Here is a 25,972-nt window from a genome sequence, read left to right on the forward strand (position 1 = left end):
CTGACATCACTGTAATGTCAGGGGAACCAAATCCCTTTTATGCCCATATGGAGATCCCTGTGATGCCAGGGGAACCAAATCCCTTTTATGCCCATATATGGAGATATGGAGATCCCCGTGTTGCCAGGGTAACCAAATCCATTTTATGCCCATATATGGAGATCCCTGTGATGCCAGGGGAACCAAATCCCTTTTACGCCCATATATGGAGATCCCTTATGTCATCAATATTAAGCCCATATCTGTGAATATCTTTGGGTACCAGATGTCTCCATATATGGTTAAATGGTCCGATATACATCACTGGCCAGAAGACCAAGAAATGGTGCAACCTCGCCCTTTGCTTTTCTCCCTATAGGCATCTTACTGGTAGGTAGTTTAATGAGGAATGCAGTATGGTGGTAGGTAGGTAGTTATGGCCTTTGATGTAAGATTTTCACTTTCTAGGATAACTATATTTGCTATTCCCAGATGATGCCCTTTTAGGGTACCCCTCATGCCCATATATGGAGATCCCCAGGCTTTACTAATTAACATAAGTTTTATGCCCATATATGGAGATCAGTGTCCCAATGTCATCAGATATATGGGCATAAATGGACACAGGCAAACTAGATGGGCTGTATGGATATCCAGATGTGTGATGTAAGTGTTTTATTCCAAATGTGGCACCCCACAGACATATTTCCAGAAACAAAATCCCTTTCATGCCCATATATGGAGATTTCTGATGTCATCAATCCCAGGCCCTGTAAAAAACATGGTTGCTATGGTATGAGCAACTTATGTCTCCATATATGGAGATTCAACTTCAATGAGTAACCATGGCAAACTGTCAACTGCCCGTATGTCTTGATAATTGGTAAAACAAACTTTTGGCCTATTTGTGGAGATAAGCGACCAACGGTCGCTTATCTCCCGATTAGGGAGTCTTACTGGTCATTACAGGAATGGTGTTGTCTATAGCATGATGGCGGAGCCAGGCACCACTCGGCTGTTTGGCTTAGGTTGCTATACTAGCGGTTTTGATGTGATGTTCACCCACATAGCAGCTAAATCTGGATGAAAATAAACATGTTGGCATGTAGGCTTCGCCTCGTGTCTCATCACGCCTCTCAGCCGTTATAAAATTCCAGGTAACCACATGCCTCTTGTGGCTTATTGCTTCATTATTGTGGGGTTCCCTGCCTGAAAAGGTTGAGAACCAGGGACGTGCTGGCCATTGGGAAAAGCGGGACAACTCCCGAACGGCCGGTTCATTCCCGGCCAGTCCAGGCCGGCCATTAGGAAAAAAAAATAAAAATGTCGGCCTTCATTCCATTTTGGGGGCTGGGCGGCCAACAAAGTAAATCGTCACTGTCGGGCAGAAACCTCGTATCTCCAAGTTTCAAATGTATACATTTTTTCGCAAAGCAAAGCCCTGCTTCATCATATAAGGCCGTTGCACAAAAGTAGTGAAAACAGCCTATCTACAAGCACACAACGCCTCGCGGTGCGAGGCGGTGTGTGCTTGTAGATCGACTGTTTTCACTAGTTTAAATCATTTTTAAAACAATAAATACAAAACAAACGGTTTTGGACATACAAGGTTTCCACCCGACAACGACGAAATATGACTCATGTACAGTAATTGGCCCACTGGCTTGTCACTTGTCATGATCTGAAATGGCAAATCTTTGAGTAGCAGCAGCGCTATAGAGAGAGATCTCTCTCTATATAGCGCGCAATGAGGGCCTTTCCAACTCTTTTTCCCGGGCTGAATCAGGGGTCCAGCACATCCCTGTTGAGAACCACTGGTCTATTATAGCATGGTGGGCCGCTTCATGCATGGCCCCTGCAGCCTGTTCACCACAGACGGAGATCACAGCTGCTGTTTGTTGCTCTGACTCACTGTGAAATGACAGCGTGAATGTTGAGTCGCTATTGATCTGTTAGTACACAAAGCTGACACATACACATTTTGTAGTTCAATGACCCCAAAAAGAACACATTTTTCTATCAATTACACACCTACCTCGAATTCATGGAGATTAGTTTATTTATTTTTGTGGCATTCCTGAACCAATAAAATGTCATGACCGGCATGAGTCTCCGATGGACAGCGCCTGTAGAATTATAGACAATCTGTTCACCTGCAGAGATAAGTATCTTGATGGGATTTCTGCTGCTGCATGGCAGCTGGAATTGCTAAACATTGAACCTCTAGTCATGGACTTAAGTAGGTCACCAATTTCAGTGTAACTAACTCCCAATAAATTAAAACACTGGACATATGAAGGAGAAAAAAAAAGGTCATGGTATTTCGTCTTTAAAAGCTTGAAAAAATATATTTTAATTGTGATAGCGCTAAGGAAAAACACAGAGGCCAACGGGGGGTACTCACAGTCTTAACCCATTTAGGCCTAGAGTTATTGAATACTTTAACCAGTGAAAAATATCAGATATACAAGCTCACAGCGCGGCAGCGAGTGCGGCGCTGCGAGCTTGTAGATCTGCTATTTTTGAAAATGTGTGCAAATCTTTGAAGATGCTTCTGGGTGGTCCCTGGAACTAAATATTTTGAGATGGGGGTCCGTGGCCAAATACATATCATTTTGGGGGTCCTTCACATGAAAAGGTTTGAGAACCACTGACATAGTAGTCTCTCAAGAACAGACCAACTGAGCTCCAGTTAAGTAAAAAGGACCTTTTCTTTGACGATGGCTGGCCAGATTGCTGACATAGAAACATAGGGTTTTCAAAAAACCTTAGAAGGATTCAAAAGACACTTATAGAATCAAAATTTCAAAAATAGCAGATCTACAAGCTCGCAGCGCGGCACTCGTGCCACGCTGTGAGCTTGTATATCTGCTATTTTTCAATAGTTAAAGCATAAAATAATGTTACACAATAATGTGTACCTGTTCTAAATGTGTATTGAAGTGTATTGACTTTAAAAGGAAGAGGAGATGTGAGCACTCAACGTGTGGAGGGGAGGAGGTAGGGGCGTCACACCAAATTCTGGGCCCTTGGTACAAGCATTCACTGTGGGCCCCCCATGAATGTTGTTCTATAGGGGGAGGGGATTTAACCCATTTAGACTGTGAACCCATTATACGCATTATTTTGTGCTTTAACTATTGAAAAAATAGCAGATATACCAGCTGTGAGCTGGTATATCTGCTATTTTAGCAAAACCTATGTTTCTATGTCAGTGTTGCTCAAACTTTTTCGTATGAAGGACCCCGAAAATTATATGTATTTGGCCATGGACCCCCATCTCAAAATATTTAGTTACAGGGACACCCCAGAAGCAACATTTTAGTTACAAATGGCCACCACCAAAAGGCCACCTCGGGCCCGAGTAACTCAGTCCCACTTCCCTTCTCTTCACAAAATGCAGAAGTGATACATTCACATGCTTGAACTGTCTGCTTTGACAAGCTCCACATGCCACAGTGACCATTCATGCGCACGCATGCACGCACGCATGCGCGCACGCACGCACGCACGCACACACACACACACACACACGTGTTTGGGAATAAGCAAAACTACATTGATTGAAACTCCAGCAAGAACCTTGGTCGGTCTCAATTACAGTAGGACATTCCTTGGTTGTCAAATGAAGTCAAACGGCACATTTAAACAATGAGGCAATTTAAAAGCGATTAACACTAAACGTTTAATTAAGCAGGGACTCAAGACTCATTTGTCTTCTACTTTATGATCACACTTTGCACATTTGAGCACTTTCCTCTGCATATTGTATATGAAAACTGCTATGCAAATTATTATTTTGCATTACACCAGTGTATGCCACGTACTCTTCCCTTGTCCTTAAACTCAAAGTTCACAAAGTGGGTTTGTTGAGAATGAGGGGGTTCCATTTGTACGCTCTCTGAGTTTACCGGTCTGAGGTTTCTAAGACAGTGGTTCTCAACCTTTTCAGCCCCCGACCCCCAAAATAATCATATTTAAACTGGGGACCCCCCCCACCCTGACAAGGAAAAAATAGTTGAGGCATTACATTTTGTGTAACACGTACGTTCTGATTGTGAGAATAGCAGATCTACATGCTCACCTCGCAACGCGAGGCGTTGTGAGCATGTAGATCGGCTATTTTCACAATTTCTGCCTCTAATATTTAACAATTTGACCAATGTTTAATTTGTCATTTTAGAGGTATTAAAAAGTCCTTAAATTTTCACTTAGAAATGTGCAGATACCCCCATACACTTAAACCTTATGTTGGTTAGTTTGATGTTGAGTGAGAAAGCAATGTTGCACTGCACATTAAGTTAATCATCTGGGGACCCCCCAAAATAATTTGGGGACCCCCCTGGGGGTCCCTACCCACAGGTTGAGAACCACTGTCTTAAGCTACTCACAGAGGGGAGGGAGGTAGTCTGGTTCCAGACCCTGAATCGCTAGCCACACCCCTTTACATTTTTGTTTCGGCGATTCAAACGAAATGTCAATTCAGAGTGTCAGGCTAGGAGGGAGGGCAATCTGCTCTTCATTGTTTTCTGTGCTGCTTGGTTGTGGCCTGATGATTGATGTTCTGATTGGGAGGGCATTTGTTATTATGGGCTGCAATCAGCTGCACTGCATTAATCCTTCATGGCCCTGGGCTGAAGGATTAGCCAGCTACTGTATTGTGTGTGTGTAGCGCGTGTAGAGATGAGATTATGCCGTCAATGTCAGAAGTCAGGTATGGAGGGGTAATTATATGTTGCTGCTCTCGCTCCACTGCATCTCTACTGAACTGCAGACATGTAACAACAACAACAACCATTCCTCCATGAGGAGAGCGACGAACAGCATCAGTGACACTTTCCCACCCCTCTCTTCTACTATTTGTATAATTGTAAAATAGTGCTCAAGCGGTAAATCAGACTAATCTTTTTTGTTGATATAATTAATACAGTAATCGTGTTTTTTATATTGAAACTTATCTCATTGTGTTTATGAACGATACAGCGTGTTCATTCAACTCAGAAAATGTTAAATAACTCAAGATTTTGCTGCTTGTCTGTCTGTCTTTCCGTCTGTCTGTCTACACTTTCGAGTGTTACTGTGCGTGCGTGAGTGCGTGTGTACGTATGTGCGTGCGTGTGTGTGCTTGCGTGTGCGTGCGTGCGTGCGAGCGTGTGGCTATCAGTGTGTTATGTCATTGTGAGGACTGTGTGTAGAAACAGACTCCATTAGCACTCACATAACAGACCCTCTGCCAGATACATTCATACTTTACTGCCTGAGGAAGTCAGTTTTAATATAATTGCTGTCGGGCAGAAAGAAACCTTTTTAAATTATTTGGAGAGGTGGGGGATTAATGCCATAGCTACTCCTACTGGTTATATGACAGTGATGTGCAACAATAGTGAGAATAGCCGATCTTGGAGCTTGTAGATCCCACGGTATGACATGCCCAAAGAAAGGACATCGGGTTCTACAAGCTCACAACGCATTGTGAGCTTATAGATCGGGCTATTTCCACTACCGATGTTCTTTTTTGAAGTATAAAGTTGTCAAATATGTCTCTCATTTCTTTGTATATTTAGGTTATGTGTCTTATCTGCCATGTGCAACTTCAAAGCTATTCAAGCCAAACAGAACTGCAATTGTCAATGACAAAAACACCATGAAATCTTTAATCGCGATTATTTGATTATTTGATCATTTTTTCACAATTAATTGTCATGTAAAATGTCATAATTGTGACAGCCCTAAACATGCAGGGTTTTCACCCGACAGAGACGATATGCTGTAGGTCAGGGATCCCCAATAGGCGGCCCGCGGGCCATTCGCGGCCTGCGGGGGGCTACTGTCTGGCCCCCACCAACCCCAGTAAATATGGTGGTATAAGAGCAGCAACAACACTAGTATATCGTCGTTGTCGGGTGGAAATCTCGTATCTCCAAATTTGTACGTTCTTTCGCAAATCATACAAGGCTGTCGCACAAAATTAGTGAAAACAGCAGATCTACAAGCACACAACGCCTCGCGGTGCGAGGCGTTGTGTGCTTGTAGATCGGCTGTTTTCACTAGTTTAAATCATTTTTAAAATGATAAATTGATAAACGGTTTTGGACATACAAGATTTTCACCCGACAACGACGAAAACTGTCGCTGGAGTAGTGGGAACGCCACCGTCGCCCCCTGCAATGTTGTGGCCCTCTGCTTGGTACCCTAGACATAATTTGGCCCTTGGGGAAAATTAATTGGGGAACCCTGCTGTAGGTCTTGCACTAATAGAATTGTCACCTCACAGCGAGATAAGGATCTGCATTCTGTCTGCGTCGCGGTCGCTCTCTGTCAACGTCACATTTGTATGTTCTCAGTGTTGCAGAGGGTTTTTATGGTTTACGCGTCCTTGGCTGTTTTTCCTGCAACCCTGCGATGTTCAAAGTGGACATGCAGACTGTAAACTGCCTGGACGTGTGAGTGTGAGTGATTCTTTTATTTGTGTTCCAGCAGATGGAACATCTGACTGTCTGGCAGCTAGACACGCGCAGGCACACACACACACACACGCACGCACGCACGCACGCACGCACGCACGCACGCACGCACACACACACACACACACACACACACACACACACACACACACACACACACACACACACACACACACACACACACACACTCACTCACTCAGGCACATTCGCACCAAAGTCATTAAATCATCAAGACACTGGTGTTCCTATAGCAACCCATGCACTTATAACATCTTTAGCACTTGCTGTACCCACACACACATAAACACACACATACATACAGTACATACATACATGTGCCGACAGTGTCGTTTCAAGTCTTAAGGCTTTACTGCTCTTTTCTTATGGAGAATGGAACATAGTTCTGCAGAAAATGTCAGAGAAGCTCATAAAACTAGCTGATCTATAAGTTCAATGTTCTGCAAATCCCCTGAAAATCTACTGTCTTACCCATGGCAGGACGCGTCGAGCTTTGAAATGGCACATCTGTACATGTCGTCGTTGTCGGGTGAAAACCTTGTATATCCAAAACCGTTCGTTTTGCGTTTATCATTTTAAAAATGATTTAAACTAGTGAAAACAGCCGTTCTACAAGCACACAATGCCTAGCACCGCGAGGCGTTGTGTGCTTGTAGATCTGCTGTTTTCACTACTTTTGTGGGACGGCCTTGGATGATGAAGCAGGGCTTTACTTCGCAAAAGAACGTACACATTTGAAACTTGGAGATACGAGGTTTCCACCCGACAACGACGATGTATGGGGCCTTTTCTGCCTTAATTGCTAGTGAACAGTAGTCTGAGGTGGGGAGAGAGATTGGGAAATGACGTGCGGCAAAGGTCATCAGGATCGGGAGTGGAACACGCGTCATGCTGTCAGGCATTAGCAGCCTATAGGTGCCTGGACCTGTACACAGGGGCGTCACACAAGGCGTAGGAAAGTGGGACTGAGTTACTAGGGCCCAAGGTGGAGGGGCCCTAGTAACTTTAGCTATTGAAAAATAGCAGATATACAAGCTCACAGCGTGGCACTGAGTGCCGCGCTGCGAGCTTGTAGATCTGCTATTTTTGAAAAGTCGTGAAAATATATATATACCGGTATGTGCAAATCTTTGAATATGTATTTTTTAAGTGAACATTTTTTAAACTAAAATTTTGCTTCTTGGGGGGTCCCTGGAACTAAATATTTTGAGATGGGGGTCCGTGGCCAAATTCATATAATTTTGGGGGTCCTTCACACGAAAAAGTTTGAGCATCACTGACATGGAAACATGGGTTTCTTGCACACATTTTCACAATTTCACAAAAATAGCAGATCTACAAGCCTACAAGCTTGCTTGAGCTTGTATATCTGCTATTTTTCAATAGTTAACATTCATGGGGGGCCCGCAGTGAATCCTTGTACCCAGGGCCCAGAATTTGGTGTGACGCCCCTGCCACTATACTAAAGCCACCCAGGCCTTTCACATATTTTTAGACATAGAATCAAATGTTTTATGGTTTATGATTCACCTGGAGCCTGGATGGCTTGGTTCAAAGCTTAACATGGTTCATATAAATATTTTTGGAAATTCCCATGGGGGAAATGAATGGGCTTTCTAAAATAAAAATGGCCCCCACTGCTATGCTCTATAGTACCATACATGGGCAACTGGCGGCCCGGGGGGCCACATGCGGCCCTCAGGTTAATGTCGGAGTACTGATATATTATTGATTTCAGCTGTTAGAAATCCAAACATGCAAACATGACCCGCTTTAATTACTTAAGTCTATAATTAGTAGCTTAATGACTATTACTATTCTTTTTTGAGCGGTGGTCACAACGCTCCTATACGTGGCCGTGTGTGTGGGTCTGTCTGTCTGTCTGTCTGCGTCCGTGTCTGTAGGCTATGTAGCCTAAACTTCGGCGCGTAACTAGTGCCGCACCATTTACGCCACTCGCGCAATATATACATCAAAATGTGCGGCTCGGCCGGGAATGGTGTTCTATTACCTTTCGTTCCGATCCGCCTTACCATGCCGACGTAATCGGCAAAAAACGACGCTTAATTGTCCCCATTGACTTATAATGGGACAATGCAAGAAATCACTTTCAAGTATTTTTCTCTCGTAAACCATAGGAGCTACAGTTTCAAACCTTGGAGAGGAGATTCATAATGATTTTAAGAATGAATCGAAAAATAATTACATCACTCGGCCTCATGGTGGCGCTATAACGGCCCACTTTACGTTTTGCCCCGTAACTCTTGAACCGTAGATCGGAAAATTAAAATTCTTTTTTCCCTGGATTCCTTGGGTCAAGACGCATCTCCCCATATAGGCCACGCCCATTTGCGCCAGGATAGATTTTCCGCCATCTTGAATTTTCTCCAAAACACACTTTTTGCTCCTTTTCCTACATATTTTCTTCAAATGTCACAAAAAACGGTACACATGATCTATGAGGTGGGTAAACCACCGCTCAGTTCACACGGGTGTGATTTTTTATATCCCATGTAGAAAATGTACTTTCCACAATTCCAATTAAAACATTGGTGAAAATAATTCAGGATTCCAATTAAAAAAGTAGCAAAAATATTTTTGCTATTTTTGACTGTACTGTATATGCATTGTGGCCCTCTGGAGTGAGTGTGAAAATATAGTGGCCCTCTCCATCATCAAAGTTGCCCACCACTGCTCTACACACACACAAACGCACGCACGCACGCACGCACGCACGCACGCACGCACGCACGCACGCACGCACGCACGCACGCACACACACACACACACACACACACACACACACACACACACACACACACACACACACACACACACACACAGGATAATAGGAGGCGACAACACGATTTATCTTAACACCTTCTAAGCCACGGGGAGCCCCTTAATGTTAAAACCGTACTATATCGCACATCCCCCCAGGGACTCTCAGCCACGTCGTACATTCCCGGACTTTGTCTTTAAAACCGGAATAAAAACTTTTGATCCGAAAATCGGCGATCGTCTAACCTTCCCTAGTCACCACTCGTGCACTGATAGCTCATGCAGACCGTGCATGAAGCAGAGGTGACGTCAGCGCCTCTCCTTCTCCAAGGCTACTCCCAGCCATCCGTTTGCTGTCTGCACACTCGAGCTCCTACAGCAGCCATGCTTGGGGCTATGCTAGCGAAACTTTTCAGTTCTGTTCTTCAGTCACACATGGACTATTTGCGGGGACATTTACGTGAAAGGATCGCGCACGCGAAACGCACGGGGACATCGACGATCGGCCAAAACCCCCATTCTATCCCAATGGAAATCGAGAAAATCATGGTGAGTTACTGGCCTGGGGGGAAAAAAAAAAGAAAAAACAGCGGCGCTGTTCAAGATGGAGGGGCTGAGGGGTCATGTTTATAAACATAATATTATGTCTCAGATCACAATACAATAATAGAAATTTCACGGCTAATCTACCAACCACCATTCTATTTCGGACGTCAAGGTGTTAATTGTGTTTGTTTGCAAGTGAACCGAGCAGCACACACAAGGATTTCGTGATTGTAAGCCGTGCGCTAAACGCTGTGTGTAAAACCACTTCACGACACATCACATTATGCTCAGCTTCCATCAGCTGCACCTCTGCCAACACCTGCAATATGATGTATCACATCCCATCACCTCTGTCGACACCTGTCAACAATATGATGTATCACATCCCATCACCTCTGTCACATCCCATCACCTCTGTCACATCAGATCACCTCTGTCACATCAGATCACCTCTGTCACATCCCATCACATCACCTCTGTCACATCCCATCACCTCTGTCACATCAGATCACCTCTGTCACATCTAATCATATCACCTCTGTGACTGTCAACACCTGTAACTGTCACACTATGATGCATCACAGCCGTTAAGGTGGCTTCCTGTGTGGGCTCCATGTGGCCGAGCCAAGGAGGGACCATGAAGCAGGGTATACTTGGACTTGTTCTGTTGCTCTTTTTTCCCCTACACCAAATCTCCTTGACTGAAAATAGCGGATCTACAAGCTCACAACGCCTCGTGCTGCAAGGTGTTGTGAGCTTTTAGATCTTTTAGATCAGATTTATTTATTTTTGGCCACTGTTTTCAGAATCGGATGCAATATTTCAAGTCCTTTGTTGCTCAAATCGCGGCAGAAGTGGATGTCTCAGTGATACTTCAGCTGACACAGTTTTCCACTTGTGGTGATTTGACGGCGTGACTGTGAGAATAGGATGTGTGGCGTGAGTGAAGAGACTCAGTTGAGTGTGTCTCAAGCTCATTGCATGAGAGTTGGCAGAGCTGTGCGACTCTCAGCTCTGATAAAAACTAACCCAGAAGTCAAGAAGACACAGCACATTTAAAAGTAAGAAATTCTCCTCCAGCCACCATCTATGTCGTCGCAGCAGAATTCCACACACTTACTTGGGATTTAGCCATGCCTTCCTCCAGCTCCTTTCACACACCCTCTCCACTGTACTCGGCTAGGGATTGTGTATTCCGTTAGAAAGGGTGAAAATGGCTCGCTTTCCATAGATGATGATCGCGACGCGTTGTGAGCTTGCCATTTTCAAACATTTTGTACTTTTACTTTTGGTACTTTAATAGCTTGATGCCAACACTTTTGTACTTTTACTCAAGTACTTTCCAGATGAGCTCTTGTCATTACATTTCATTGGTTCACTCGACCGACAGTCGCAGTTTAGTATGAGAAACGGCACATCATGTCTCCGTCCGTCCGGACGGAGACATGTATACTTTTTTACGGTCTATATGTTTGTTGCTCTGACTTCAATGTGATGTCAGGGAAACCACACTAACAGAATTCCCTTTATGCCCATATATGGAGATGAGATCCCTGATGTCATCAATACTAAGCCCATATCTATCAGGTCTTCATATTGGGGATGCCAATATACTGTATGGAGACCACATCGGGCACATGCCACACTAACAGAATCCATATATGGCCAAGACAGATGGCCAAGACAGCCCATATATCTGAGTGGCTGGTTCTACAGACAGGTATCTCCATATATGGGCATAACAGGGATTGTACGTATGATGTCAGATGTCATAGACGTCATAGGACTTTCACATAACGAAGAACTGAGTAAGCATGTTTGGGGTCAGCATGTCTCCATATAGAGTACATGTAGCCCTTGTCGCCCTTAGGCGTCTTATTACTGGTATACCATCACAGACATTCACTTTCACTAATAGAGCTATGAGGTCACATGGGGTCGCAGGTGTGCCTTTTTTGATACTTTTGAGAACTTTGAGTAATGTAAACGGTGCTTGTGAAGCTGTGAACAGACGATGACTTGTATTGGTGCTGCTATCGTCATTTAAATCATGCACAACCGTCGTGTAAAAGTAGGGAAAATAGCAGATCTTCAAACTCAAAAAGGTGTCAGAGTGCAACACGTTTTGAGCTTGTAGATCTATTAAAAAACCTATAGAACTAACAAGAGCTTTGACTAAAGAGTAACAATTTAGCAATCGTTTCCAGATCAATGTCGGAACGATGCAGAATTTGAGATGTCAGGATAATGAGGGGCTGCTGGGAAATAATAGGCTGTCTGAACAATGAGCAGGCCTCAATAATAAATCCATTATAACAACGTGTCTGCTTTATGATGGGCAGTCAAGTCAGGCAGTGATACCAGATGCTGCTGTTCCTCATATGATTTCATTAAACACTATTTAATTTCTTTCTTTCTCAGAGTCTGTCTGTCTATCTCTCGCTCTCTCTCTCTGACTCTCTCTCTCTCTGTATCTCTGTCTCTGTGTGTGTGTGTGTGTGTGTGCGTGCGTGCGTGCGTGCGTGCGTGCGTGCGTGCGTGCGTGCGTGCGTGCGTGCGCGTATGTGTGTTGTAAGCCAAGCGCTGTGGGAAAGTGCAGATAAGGAGGGATATCTCATCCTTTCCTGCAACAAAGTGATTAATTTCTAAATCCCCAAAAGATCTACTTCCACAGACTCCTTGCCTGGCCGTGGTCGTTGTAGGGGTATAGACAGTTTGTGGCTGCCTGGGGTGGTGCCTGTCCTCGATGCGCTGAACTTTGACTACTGTAGTACTGTACACACCTCTTCTCGGCTCCCTTTATGCGTTCTGCCAACACACCGTCCGCTGTACATGTTTCTCTTCTCTCGGGCAGTACAGTTTCCGTACCAGGCCGTAACTCAGCCTGATAGAACGCTTTCAACAGAGCTGTTGCACAGTAGTACACTAGTACAGCCTGAGGATGTCCGGAGTCCTACTCTGAACTTCTTCAAGTGGGCGAAACTGTGCTGCCTTTAGCCTGTGTTATACTTAAAGGGCCACTTCACCTCTGGGACAACCCGATTTTATTTTATTGTCGTTTGGGACACAATCAACACAATCCTAAGTTATTTTTTGTGTTCAATCTGTTTTTTGAGATATTTTAGTAGTTCAGCATGTACTAGTGATGCGTTTTGCATCATATGATGCAAAACGCATCACTGATGATGCAAAATGCATCACTAGTCATGCTGAAATACTAAAATATATAAAAACACAGATTCAACACAAAAAATAACTCTTGTTGATCGTGTCCCAAACAACAATGAAATAAGATCTGGTTGTCCCAGAGGTGAAGTGGCCCTTTAAGCTTTTTAGCATTGTGGGTTGTGCAGTACTAGTCCAGTCTCCCACACATGCACGCACGCACGCACGCACGCACGCCCGCACGCACACACACACACACACACACACACACACACACACACACACACACACACACACACACACACACACACACACACACACACACACACACACACACACACACACACACACAGACCCTCTGTGTGTGCAGGGTTAAAAGTCTTTGTCGCAGCTGTTCTCTCTGTGATACCAAACTATTTCTATCCGCTGCCTGCAGAGTGTTTCCTGTCACTCCATACATACATACTGCAGGCAGCTGGTGACATGTCTGTCCCTGTGGCCATTGTTTCCTGTCAGTCCATCTGTCTGTCCGTCCGTCCGTCCGTCTGTCCGTCCGTCCAACTATTGTTTCCCTGTCTTCATCATGGATAAGACCCAGAGAGGGGAGAGGTGTCAGACTGTGTGTGTGTGTGTGTGTGTGTGTGTGTGTGTGTGTGTGTGCGTGTGCGTGTGCGTGTGCGTGTGCGCGTGCGTGCGTGCGTGCGTGCGTGCGCGCGGATCAGACAAACGGGGAGAGGTGTGAGTCCTCTGTCTGTCACCGCTCAATAATTCAGTTAACCACTTTCAACCCAGCACTCCCTCCTTTTTAAAACATCTTACAGTTTTTCAGAAGCCATACATAGATATATGGGCTACCTTTCTTTTTTTCAATGGCAGCCAGCACATACTGTATTCTGTACATCTGACAGATAAAGCTACACATAAGTTGCGCGGGTTTAAACTTCAGATACAAAGCTACGAATATGCTGCATAGCTTCGTATCTGCCAGTGTGAACGCAGCATAAATCTTTCAAAGCATTTCACACTTTTTTTAAAGTTTTTTTCAGAATGAAGGATTGCCTGAGGACAATGAGTTATTCTGGGTAAAACACTTTACATTCTAAGGGCTCTTCACACTTTTGGAGCACACTTGCAGTCGCACGCACGCACGCACGCACGCACGCACGCACTCGCATACATGCATGCACGCACTGCAATTACATTCGTCCACGACACATGTTCAATCGTAAAGCCAGTTAAGCAGGGACAGTGTATAACAGAATGAGCGGAGGGACGTCGTTCTAAACTAATTCTAAAACACATTCTAAAACTAAAGACACGAAAACGTGGAAGAAGACGGTATGAACATCAAAGGAGAAAGGTCAGGAGGATATCCTCATCATCATCACCATCTTCATTATCATCATAATCGTTATTATCATCATTATTAATAACAGTCAGTCAGAACTTAATGAACCCCGATGAGTGATAGCGGATATGGTGACCTTGTGCCACCTCCCCTTAATTGTGTGTCAGTGAGTGTGTGTGTGGTATGCATTAAATTCAATTAAATTGAATCACTCTCGCCTTCTCTCTCTCTCTCTCTCTCTCTCTCTCTCTCTCTCTCTCTCTCTCTCTCTCTCTCTCGCTCTCTATCTGTCAATTTAAAGCACATTGTAAAGCACTTTGGAGAAGGTCCGATACAAACAGTATTACCTTACTGACAGTGAGCTGTGATAATGCAGACTGACATGCAACATTGTCGAATACACGTCTCTCAGTATATGTATATGTCGAGGTGTCCACGAGCAAGACATTCAACCCCCTCCTGCATGCACTCACCCGAGAAGCTCTCAGCTGGGTGAAACTGAAAACTGAATTTGCGATGAAATAGGTGTAATTGTTATTATGGCCAGCAATGTTGTTTTTGAGCACATTTTGATGTAGTTTTAGTCATAGTCTTTTGAATAAAATGTAATTAAATTTTAGTCATAATTTAGTCACCTGAAAAGTTTTAGTTTTAGTCTAATTTTAGTCGACTAAATATCATAAATATTTAGGCGACTAAATCTACAGTTGATTTAGTCAACTAAAATGTATTTTGGCAGGCCTCGATGGCATCGTAATGACTGATTTTACACGTGCATGCTGAAAATAGCCGATCTACAAGCTCACAACGCATCGCAGCAACACCTGAGGGCAACCAAACATAAAATGACTCTCTTCTCCACTAGTCCCTCCCTAACGTTTTAGTCTAGTTTTTATTTTGTTGACGAAATTGTCAATATATTTAGGATCTGACACAAATTTTATTTTTTACCTGATGGTCAAGATTCAATTTATCCCCTGAGCAAGCAGGCAGGCTCTTTTAGGTTTATGGTAAAACAATTCAGGAGCTGTGCAGGAAACTGGGTTAAAATCAAGGGTAGAATTTGTTTTACCATTAGTTTATAGAATAAGGTAGGTTTAGGCATAGTTTTACTGAGGTTACGCTTTAGAATACCTGGTGGCGACCGATCCGAGGTCGCTGGATTTGACCTGTTTTTGTATTCGGTAAATAAAGGTAAAAAAAATAAAATAAACAATGTTGCATATCTCACTGCTTAAATCTTTTAGCATACAGGAAACACCACTTACAGGTATTATACTGCCTCTTCAGTTGCCTCAATCATTCCAGTGCATTCCAGAGGACCCAACAGCTGACCTGCACAAATTATCACAAAATGATTGTTTGTAATAATAAATACAGTAGTATATAACACTAATAACTGCTTTACTAGTTGTCTTGCAGTGTGTTTACCCTGAGGCAGAGGGGAGTGTTTAACAGGTTTTATTATCTAATAAACCTGACCTTTCACTTTGTACTAAGCCTGCTCTTTTTCCCCTCTACACCAAACCAAACCTCTTTGCCGAAAATAGCCAATCTAAAAGCTCACAGCGCCGAGGCGTTGTGTAGTAACTGTGTAGTAACTCTGGGGACCCCCTAGGGGTCCCGGATCCCCTGTTGTTGTAGATCAACCCAGCTGTCATAAACACAAAGCTAAGTGCCAGACCAAATGATCCTGTGGTTAAGACAAATAGCATGTGATCATTGTGCATACAGTAAACAGAAACACATCTTAACACACTCTTACTCCAGTGTTGAAACATTGGCTCGGTGAGGCTGGGGTGTTCCACCATACAGGTGATGGTCTCTCCTGATTTTGGAGTGAACTCCAGGAAGGAATGGAACTGATAATAGAAATCTCCATCAGTCAACACCTGAGAGTAACTGATATCTGTAGTGATTTCCAATCCATCTCTCAGCCACGTGACTAGGATCTGTTAGGGGTAAAAGTTGTATGCACTGCAGACAGCTTCACTGACTTCTCTGCCATGTTGGGTGATGTTGTTAGCTATTACTTCACTTGAAAGATTACAATACATCAACACAACATTATCATCTTGTGATCGTGATTTGTGTTTCAATGTTTGTGGGCCTGTGACAATCTACCAGCTAGGTATTCAGGTCAAAAGTTTTACTGTTTTGCTTGGACAGCAGTGGAGAAAGGAGTCTCTGCTTTGTAGTGACTCTATTGCTGACCGCTCGGTTATTTAGTTAAACGTCTAACTCGTTGTTGACTGAGCAACATGCCATTTGGCTTTGCGGCAAATTTAGCTTTAGTTTTAATATTAAAAAAGCCACAGACTAAAAAACATGTGGGACATTCATGGCCCACGGTAAGTTTCGAGACCAATATTTTCTTTGTATCAAAGGTCGGGTTAAAAACAGGGGTAGAAGAGGAAAGTTACATTGTGCTGCTTTAAACAAAACAAATATCACTTACTGCGCCTTTAAATGAAGTCAACTTCATCAAATAAAGGAAGTGAATACACTTCACTGAGACAGGTGGAACAGAAAACAACCAGTTCAGTGTTTTGGTTCACCAAAAAGGTGAACAAAAATAAAACGGGTAGTAAAAATGAAACTGGTAGTTCCTGATAATATCTGTATTATTTTTTTATATCAATGAAACTATTGTAGTACTACAGTACAGTTCCTCTGTCACGAGTTGCGTAGGCAAGTCAACAGGATCACAACAAAGAAATGGAATTAATTGTGAAATATCCAGACTGGTAGTGACGTAGTCCTTGTTTCACATTCCTGGTTGCTGTCAGTGGTGGAAGAAGCAGCCTACTCCCATTTTTGTACTTAAGTAAAAGTATCAATAGGCTTACTGTATGTGGTAAGGTTAATGCATGCTTGTATTAATAATCTAAATCCACACAAAAAAAAAAGTACAGTAACTAGTGACTAAAGCTCTCAAATAATAGTAGTCGAGTAAAAATTACAATATTTTCCTAGTGGGGCAGAAGTATAAAGTAGGCTGTTGAAAAATGGACATACAGTAGGCCTATTCAAGTAACGTACACCTACTGTACATCCAAATGTTACTTATTAGTATTTTACTTAGTATATTCAGCACTTGAGTAAATATACTTAGGTACTTCCCGGTTGCTCGCCTGGTTCCTAGTGTGATCCTGCATACATGTCGATGCCTCCTGACAGAGTACATTGTCATTCAGCGTTGTAGTTTTCATCGATATAAAAGTATGAATATCAGGATTTACCTGTTTCTTCTTTTTATTTTTGTTCAAGGTAAGTAACAGTGAATTTTTTTCTGTCTGCCTCAGTGAAATGCGTACTGTATAAAGGCATATGGGTATGTGAGGAAGTCATGTTCAGTGAATAGGAGAAAACTTGTTCTAGCTTTTATCAGTGAGTGTTAAAGTAATTTTAACCCATTAAGACCTGGAAGCTTGTAGATCTGCAATTTTATAAAAAAAATTGTGGAGAATAGAAAGGAGTCTCTGCTTTGTAGTGACTCTATTGCTGACCGCTCGGTTATTTAGTTAAACGTCTAACTCGTTGTTGACTGAGCAACATGCCATTTGGCTTTGCGGCAAATTTAGCTTTAGTTTTAATATTAAAAAAGCCACAGACTAAAAAACATGTGGGACATTCATGGCCCACGGTAAGTTTCGAGACCAATATTTTCTTTGTATCAAAGGTCGGGTTAAAAACAGGGGTAGAAGAGGAAAGTTACATTGTGCTGCTTTAAACAAAACAAATATCACTTACTGCGCCTTTATCTTATTATTATTATTATTATTATTCTTAAAAAAAAATTGGCAAATTTTGTAATATATCTTTTTAAAAGCGAACATTTGTAACTAAAATATTTGCTTCTGGGGGGTCCCTGGAACAACATATTTTGAGATACAAATACATGTAATTTTGGGGCTCCTTGACATGAAAAAGTTTGAGAACCACTGACATAGAAACCCTAACCCATGACATTTTTCAAAACCTCTCCTAAAAAAGATTTGCACAAATGTTCACGATTTTTCAAAAACAGCAGATCTACAAGCTTGCAGTGTGGCACTCAGTGCCGCGCTGTGAGCTTGTATATCCGCTAATATTAATAGCTAAAGCAAATAATGGTTAAAGTAATAATCTTTGAATATAGATTTTTAGCTCAAATCTCCTCTGGCACAAAACATTTTTGAGATGGGGGGGTTCCACAGCAAAATACATATAAATCTGGGGGTCCTTGACATGAAAAAGTTTGAGAACCTCAGCCTTAGATAACCTGAAGCTTTCCAGACTTTACATTTTTTTAGTTTTATATATAACCATAACTATCTCTGAATGGTGCATCATAAAAATAAAACAATGTCTTCTAAATCCTAACAGTTTTATGAATAACGTATGTCGCTATATCAGTGGTGCTCAAAACAGTTTTCATGACCCCCAAAATTATATGATGTATTTGGCCACAGACCCCTTCATCTCAAAATATTTTGTTCCAGAGAGACCCCCCTGAAGCAAAGATTTGAGTTAGAAATGTTCGCTTTAAAATATCTATATATTGAAAGATTTGCATAAAATAATGTTCACAATATATTTTGAAAAGAGCCGATCTACAAACAAGCTTGTATATCTGCTTTTTTATAGCCAATCAATGTGTGTCAGGTGGACAGTATTATGGGTTAACTATTAGCCTTCAATGATTAGTAAATAGATTAGAAAATAGCAGATCTAGTCTTTGATTTAGTCTTTTCTAGGATCTCCTTTTAGTTGACCTTGTACCAGTGAACTGTACCGTCATGAAACTGTACCTTTTTTTATGCAAACTTCTAATAAAGTCTTCAATCAATCAATCAATCAATCAATCAATACTCTCATGTCTTCTCTTAACAGTTTCAGCATATGCAGATTATTATCAGAACCACGCTTCTTTGATTGTAAAAGAGGACAATCTAACAGACGGAGAGTACTTCGTGACAGAATATTTCAACGGGAACTTTTTGGCGGACTACAACAGCACAAGGGGCAACTGGAAAGGACACACTTATTGTGGAACAAAAGTTGCGGCTATTTGGAATAGTAATAAGTATTTAATAATGAAGAGGAAACATGAGAAGGAAGTGTTGGTCTCACTGTTTGTCTCAGACACAACCTTGGGAAAGAAAGTTTTAGGTAAAAAAGGTGCAACTATCCTTCTAATTCAAAATGTGTATCTATGCATGCATATCAGTGTATGTATGTTTGTGATAGCAATACTAAAATAAGTGCTAAATAGCTCTATATTCTAAATAAATATAGCTATAGAGTGTTTGTTCAACAACAGCCCTTTAGTAAACAGACAAACATTTCAGGACGGATACCAATTTAAATCAATAAGGAGCAAGAACTCATACAGGATACAGGATAAACAAATTAAGTTTGGAGTGATGAATCAAAGAAATAAGCAGTCAAAATTGGGAACTGAAATACTATACCATTTCAAAGCTGATAAGTGGATACTCTCTACTTACTGGATTAAATTGACAACCCTTCTGAAACCCTAACCCTTTCTGTTCATTAAAGAGCTGGACAGATGTGGATAATCTAAAGCTGTTGTTACATACACTAACTTTGACATATTTATTTTTAACTTGTACAGTAGGTTACCAAGCTGGTCATTTGACACAGAAGCTGACAATGTTGTGTTGATGTATTATAACATTTCAGATGCACTGATAGCTAAACCCAACGTCACAGTGAAGTCAGAGAAGCTGTCCAGTGGCAGACATCCATCCATGCTTGTGTGCAGTGCATACAACTTTTACCCCAAACAGATCCTAGTCACGTGGCTGAGAGACGGAGAGGAAATCACTACGGGTATCAGTGACACTCAGGTGTTGCCTGATGGAGATTTCTATTATCAGTTCCATTCCTTCCTGGAGTTCACTCCTACAGGAGAGACCATCACCTGTATGGTGGAACACCCCAGCCTCACCGAGCCAATGTTTCAACACTGGGGTAAGAGTGTGTTAGGATGTGTTTATAGGCTATACTGTACGCACTGTGCTTTTTTTTTTACAGGCTTTACTGCTCTTTTCCTGGACATTTCCTGAAAATGCATTTTTTTTTCCACAGGTTTCTTTCCCTGTTTTGCATTCTTATTTTTATGGAGAATGGAGTATTTTTTTACAGAAACCCACAAATGGCAAGAAAACACTCCATTCCCGTTAAAAAGCAGAATCTACCTTCATAGATAGATTTAAACTTCAAAGTCAGAGACGGTCGTAAAAATAGCAAAAATAGCTGATCTACAAGCTCAATTGGCCCGATTCATCAATCTGGTATAGTGTAAATAATCTGACATATATTTCTGTTTTACCTTCAAAATCTCTTCAAAATCCCAGACAAAAGAACATTGCTGAACCTGACCCCTAACCTGGGAATTGTCCTAAATACCGGTAAGAAGAAGTGTTTGATGAATCGGGCCCAATGTTCTGGAAATCTATTGTCTTTCAAATGGCAGAACGTGAGAAGTTTTAAAATGGCACGTATATACCGGTACATGATTTTTCCAAAGGCAATCGTTCATCTGATTGGTTTAGAGCCCTCCTTGCCTCAGTAATCCCTCTTCTCGTTGGTTTAGACACATCCTTGCCTCAGTCAGAGAGGAATCAAATAATTGCTGGATCAGTTGGTATGCTGATTGGCTTGGTGTTTATGACAGCTGGGTTGATCTTCTACAGGATAAAACCTGTTCACTCCCCTCTGCCTCAAGGTAAACACACTGAAAAACAACTAGCATTGCATTTCCTATTGTGTTATAAATTTACTATCACAAACAAATCAATCATTTTTGTGACATTTGTGGTGATTTGTGCAGGTCAGGTGGCGGTTCCTATGGAATGCACAGGAATGATGCAGGAGTCTGAGGAGCCAGAACTATAAGTGGTGTTTACTGTATAAGCTGTCATACTGTGTATCCAATTAAGCACAAATATACATTCTTTATTTTGGTCCAGGACCAGTAATCTTGCAAGCTGTTTTGAAGATTTCTAATCATATAATATTAAACAGAGCTGATCAGATAAGTTGCTTATCTATTGTCGTTTTACAGACTAAACTTCAGAATAATTCACAAAGCAAGCAGCAGTGGTGTAAACAAAGGAACAATAATCATTACAAAAGATGAGTTGCTTGTCTGTTATGACAAAAAACATGATTTTGTTAGTTATTGTTGTGCTTTTGTGTTTTACGGTTGTGAAATGTCTTTCATAAAGCCATGGGCTCCATCTAAACATGGCTGAACTTTGGTTCCACAATGTGACTTGAGTGAAGGACTGTTCAACTTATTTTAAAATACAGTATAAGATTAATGATACTGTATTCGGTTTGTCGTAGAAATGTTATTTTATCTGTTTTAAATAAACAGCCTGCAGTCAAACCAACAGAAGGCTTTTTATTACGTTTACAAGTGTAAAACGGGGTGGGAATTATATTTGTTCATACAAACTCCATTATATCCCAGGAAATGGAAGGAGAAGAAAATGAGAAGGTACTAACAATAAATATAACAATAAACAACATCAGATATCATATTCCTTATATGAGTGGCCAGTTATTAAAAAAGGCAATGATATGAGGCAGTTATAATATAGCAGCTAAAATGTATAGTAGCAGTAACAGCAGCAGAGATACACATAGGTGCAGCAAAAGAACAGTACCATAGAAAGAACAACATAGATCTCTGCATATTACTGTACGTCTCTGTTGGGTGGAAACCTCATAATGTCCAAAACAGTTACTTTTCAGGATTCAAATTCAAAAGTATCGAAAATAGCTGATCGGCAAGCTCAAAAAGTGTTGTTTCGCACGTGTTTCTTTTATTACTTTTGTGTGACGCTGTAGTATGATAACTTAGGGCATTAATTTACGAAAAAAACACAAAAAGTTAAAATATTATGGAGATAAGATAGGTGTCTGCCCAACAAAAGCGATATAGTCTCATGTGTAGATGAGACATCATTTAGCAACAGATATCAGGCATGTTGGCAGTTGTATGAGCTGAGTTATGAGTAGCCGCTGTAAGGTCAAGCATATTTTTTGCTTTGAGCAGTTTGAGGAGGAGGCCTCAGAAGAGGCAAATGTTGCATGGTCTTGTTTAAAGATGCTGTCCTTTATTATTAACCTCAGTTTGTAATCCAAATAACTATATCAATAATACCATTCCTCTCTTTGAAAAGACCAATACGATATTTTTGCAGTTCACAAACATAGAAGAAAATTAAACATGTCTCTATATACTCCTCCTGGAATGTCCATGGACCCTTAATTGATGTTCAGTGTATTCAATAAACCATATTCACCCCATCTTGGATTGCGTCACAACATGGGGTGGCAACACGTCTGAGCCTGCATTTCAAACTACTGTAAACAATGGAGTGACGCAATCCAAGATGGCCGCGGTGTGAATATGGTCTATTCTTATTTTAGCAGTGGTCTCAGTAAAAAGGGAACATCTGAGGTGCAGTATAGTGACTGGTCACAAATTATGTTTTTAAATGTTTTAGCGAATTCCACATAAACAACCACAAGGCAGAAAGAACCTGCTGGTTAGTCAGTACAAATCATAACCCTGACAATGGGTCAATTTGGACGCTTTTCTTTAACGAAGAAGAAGGTTCCAACAGCGATGCCCAGAAGTCCCAAACCCAGACCAACTCCACAGAAGATAGTTGGACCAGAGCTGCTCTCAGGGATGTCAGGTGGATCTGTGAACAAAAGAAGGTCATTAGTGTGGTTGGCCCTGCTGGGCAACCAGACTATAGTACTTGTCCGACTTTATTCCATCCACCCATCTTTCTTTCTTTCTTTTCCCTCCTAGATAAACCTTTTTTTGCCACGCTACTCCTCCAACCGTTTTGGTGGCACGCGCTTGGTCCGTGTCAAATCGACCGGCTTCATCAGAAATCGATTCCTTGCATTTTGCAAGGAAGATACGTTATAGGCCAAGTTTAATTTATATAAATGTATTCGTGAATTGATTTTCTCCATCACAGATAACCGATACTGATACCGATATTTGTTTATATATTTATTTCCCCCTTTTGTGTCAGGGAAACAAATACATCTTCATTATAAGAAATAACTGTTCAGGATCTACAGCTTGGTAGGCTGCAGATAACAAATACACAAACATAGCTAGCACAAAATGTATGCTTATCAATAACAGATAAATATCGGCTACTGCCATTGGTTAATGTCAGCTTTATTTGCCGATAACGAGATTGACAGAAAAATAAGCCACCCATGACTTATTGTGTAAGTCGTGGGTGTCCACAACCCATACACAACCATTGATAGTGCCACCTATAGCATTGCAGAGATTGCATCTCTATCTTGTTATTATTTGGCAATAAGAATCATTTGTTCACTTGGATTATACAGTAAAGATCTTGAGTTCTCTTCTCACCCCAAAACCTAGTCTCAGGCTCCTGCAGGGCCTCGTGCTCCACAGTGCAGGCATAGATGTCTCCTTTCTGAGGGGTGAATCGGAGGGTGGAGATGTGACGAAATGTCCCGTCAGGATTACCTAGGGATGGGGACAATATAGTCGCTATTAGCGTTTATCCGATATGATCAATAATCGTGACACTTTCATAATCGTACCCTTGTAGGCCTGTCACAATTATTACATAATTGCAATCATTGTTTAATGATTTTAATACTTAATCTTCATAGCCTAATCATTTCCATATTGGAAAATGTTTTCAAACATTTTCAAAAATACTGGAAATAGCTAATGTACAAGCTCAAAACACGTCACATTGTGACATATTTTGAGCTTGTAGATCAACCATTTCCACTATTCATGTTTTTTTTGTTAAAGTTATTAAATTATGTCATATCTGCCCTGTGCACCTTTTGTTTACGAAGCCTAAAAGAAAAAAAAAAATATATATATATATATATATAATATTCATAACATTATGATAATGTTCAACGACAGAAGCACAAGAGGCTCAGGAGGTAGAGCGTAACGTTTCCAGTTCGATCCCAGGCTCCCCCAGTGTTAGTGTCAAAGTGTCCTTGAGCATGGTTTCCTCCACCTTCGGTGTATGAATGTGTGTGTGAATGGGTGAATATAATGCGCAATCATTGTAAAAGCACCTTGGATAAAGGCGCTATATAAATGCACCATTTTAGCCAGGTATCCTAAATGCTCTATACCCAGGTATGTCCTAGTATTACCCAGGCAGGTATCCTATATTGTCCTGTATTACCCAGGTGGTTCTCAACCTGTGGGTCAGGACCCCCAGTGCAGTCCCCAAATTATTTTGGGGGGTCCCCAGATGATTAACTTAATGTGCAACATTGTTTTCTCACTCAACAATAAACAAACTAACATAATTGTAGAGGATATCTGCACATTTAATTTAAGGACTTTTTAATACCTCTAAAATGACAAATTAATTATACATTGGCCAAATTGTCAAATATTAGAGGCAGAAATTGTGAAAATAGCCGATCTACGACTACTTTCACAATAGAACCGTGTTATACAAAACATTAATGCCTCAACTCTTACGTGTTTGTTGGGTGGGGGGTCCCCAGTTAAAATATGATTATTTTTGGGTCCTGGCCTGAAAAGGTCCAGAACCACTGTCACAGTGGCACTGTCCTATATGTCCTAGTATTACCCAGGTATCGGATCATGGGATCATCGGTATGTACTTCCACGTCATTCTTGGTCCACTTCACTTTGATAGAAGGAGGGAAAAAGTTGTTGACAAAACAGATGAGCGTGTTTTCCACCTCCTCCGTCACGCCATCTTTGGTGTAGATCATGGTGTCTGGTGCTTCTGAATCAACAAATAATAATAGTTAATGTAGTCCATGGTACTTAGGACCATCACAGTATACCCCATAATAGCCAGTGGCAAAAATGCTGGAAAAAGGACACATCTACATACAATGGTGGAAACCTTGTACTGTATATTCAAAACTTGATATAAAAAAAATGGAGAAGAGAAAAAAAGAATGCCTGTGTTTAATCAAGTTATTATTTAGTCATAAGCGCTGATTAATACTTTTAATTGGTTCTACTATATTTATGAAATCGCAACTTGATCGGCTAAAATTTTGCGACACTGTAGTTGATGTAATGATGAAGTAAGTAGGGCATTAATTTACAAAACCAAAAGAAAGGACAAGAAAGGAAAAGAAAATATGGAGATACAAGGTTTCTTCCCGACGGCATCGATATGCCAATGCCACTGAGGAAACAAATGGGTGACAATGGACAGTTTTCTCCATTTTATAGTAGGATGAAATTAATGGTTGTCTAAGTGATATTTTTGGTTATAACAAAAAGTTTATTGTTAAAAGGTTAGTACTGATAGTAATTATTTAGTGTTTGTTCAGTAACAAAGGTCTCTCTGTGACTCTTTAATAAACAGAACATACATTTTCAGGGGAGGTTGCTGTAGTGCTAATTCCATCCAATCAGAAGAGAGAACCCATTTACACAACCTCAATTGTAGATTGCCAGCTTACATTTTTGTCCGCTCATTTCTTTGTGTCATCAATTCAAATTCCACTTGTATCCTGTATGGGTTATCTCATCTGATTGGATCAAATTGGTAATGCGACCTGAAAATGCATTTTCTATTTATTATTAAATAGCTGGAGAGACTCCTGTTGCTGAACAAAC

The 25,972-nt window shown here is 41.3% G+C and overlaps 1 protein-coding gene across 3 annotated transcripts in view; it reads left to right on the plus strand.

The window, feature by feature from the left end:
- Positions 1 to 25,972, plus strand: part of LOC308283737 (cytoplasmic phosphatidylinositol transfer protein 1-like) — a 230,222-nt gene that overhangs the window by 14,438 nt on the left and 189,812 nt on the right. The window contains exons 4-7 of one of the 3 annotated variants that reach the window (XM_080724209.1): positions 19,177 to 19,455; positions 19,990 to 20,280; positions 20,906 to 21,037; positions 21,143 to 21,232. The exons of 1 other annotated variant lie outside the window; for it this stretch is intronic. In XM_080724209.1, the coding sequence (XP_080580335.1) occupies positions 19,177 to 19,455; positions 19,990 to 20,280; positions 20,906 to 21,037; positions 21,143 to 21,207 (767 nt within the window). In that variant the 3' untranslated portion in view covers positions 21,208 to 21,232. Of the gene's footprint in view, positions 1 to 19,176; positions 19,456 to 19,989; positions 20,281 to 20,905; positions 21,233 to 25,972 lie in introns of those variants that run through there. One more of the 3 variants, XM_080724208.1, reaches the window with a different exon arrangement.

Source organism: Nannobrachium achirus (genome assembly GCF_963921795.1).
Source record: "Nannobrachium achirus genome assembly, chromosome: 4".
Classification (NCBI taxonomy): domain Eukaryota; kingdom Metazoa; phylum Chordata; class Actinopteri; order Myctophiformes; family Myctophidae; genus Nannobrachium; species Nannobrachium achirus.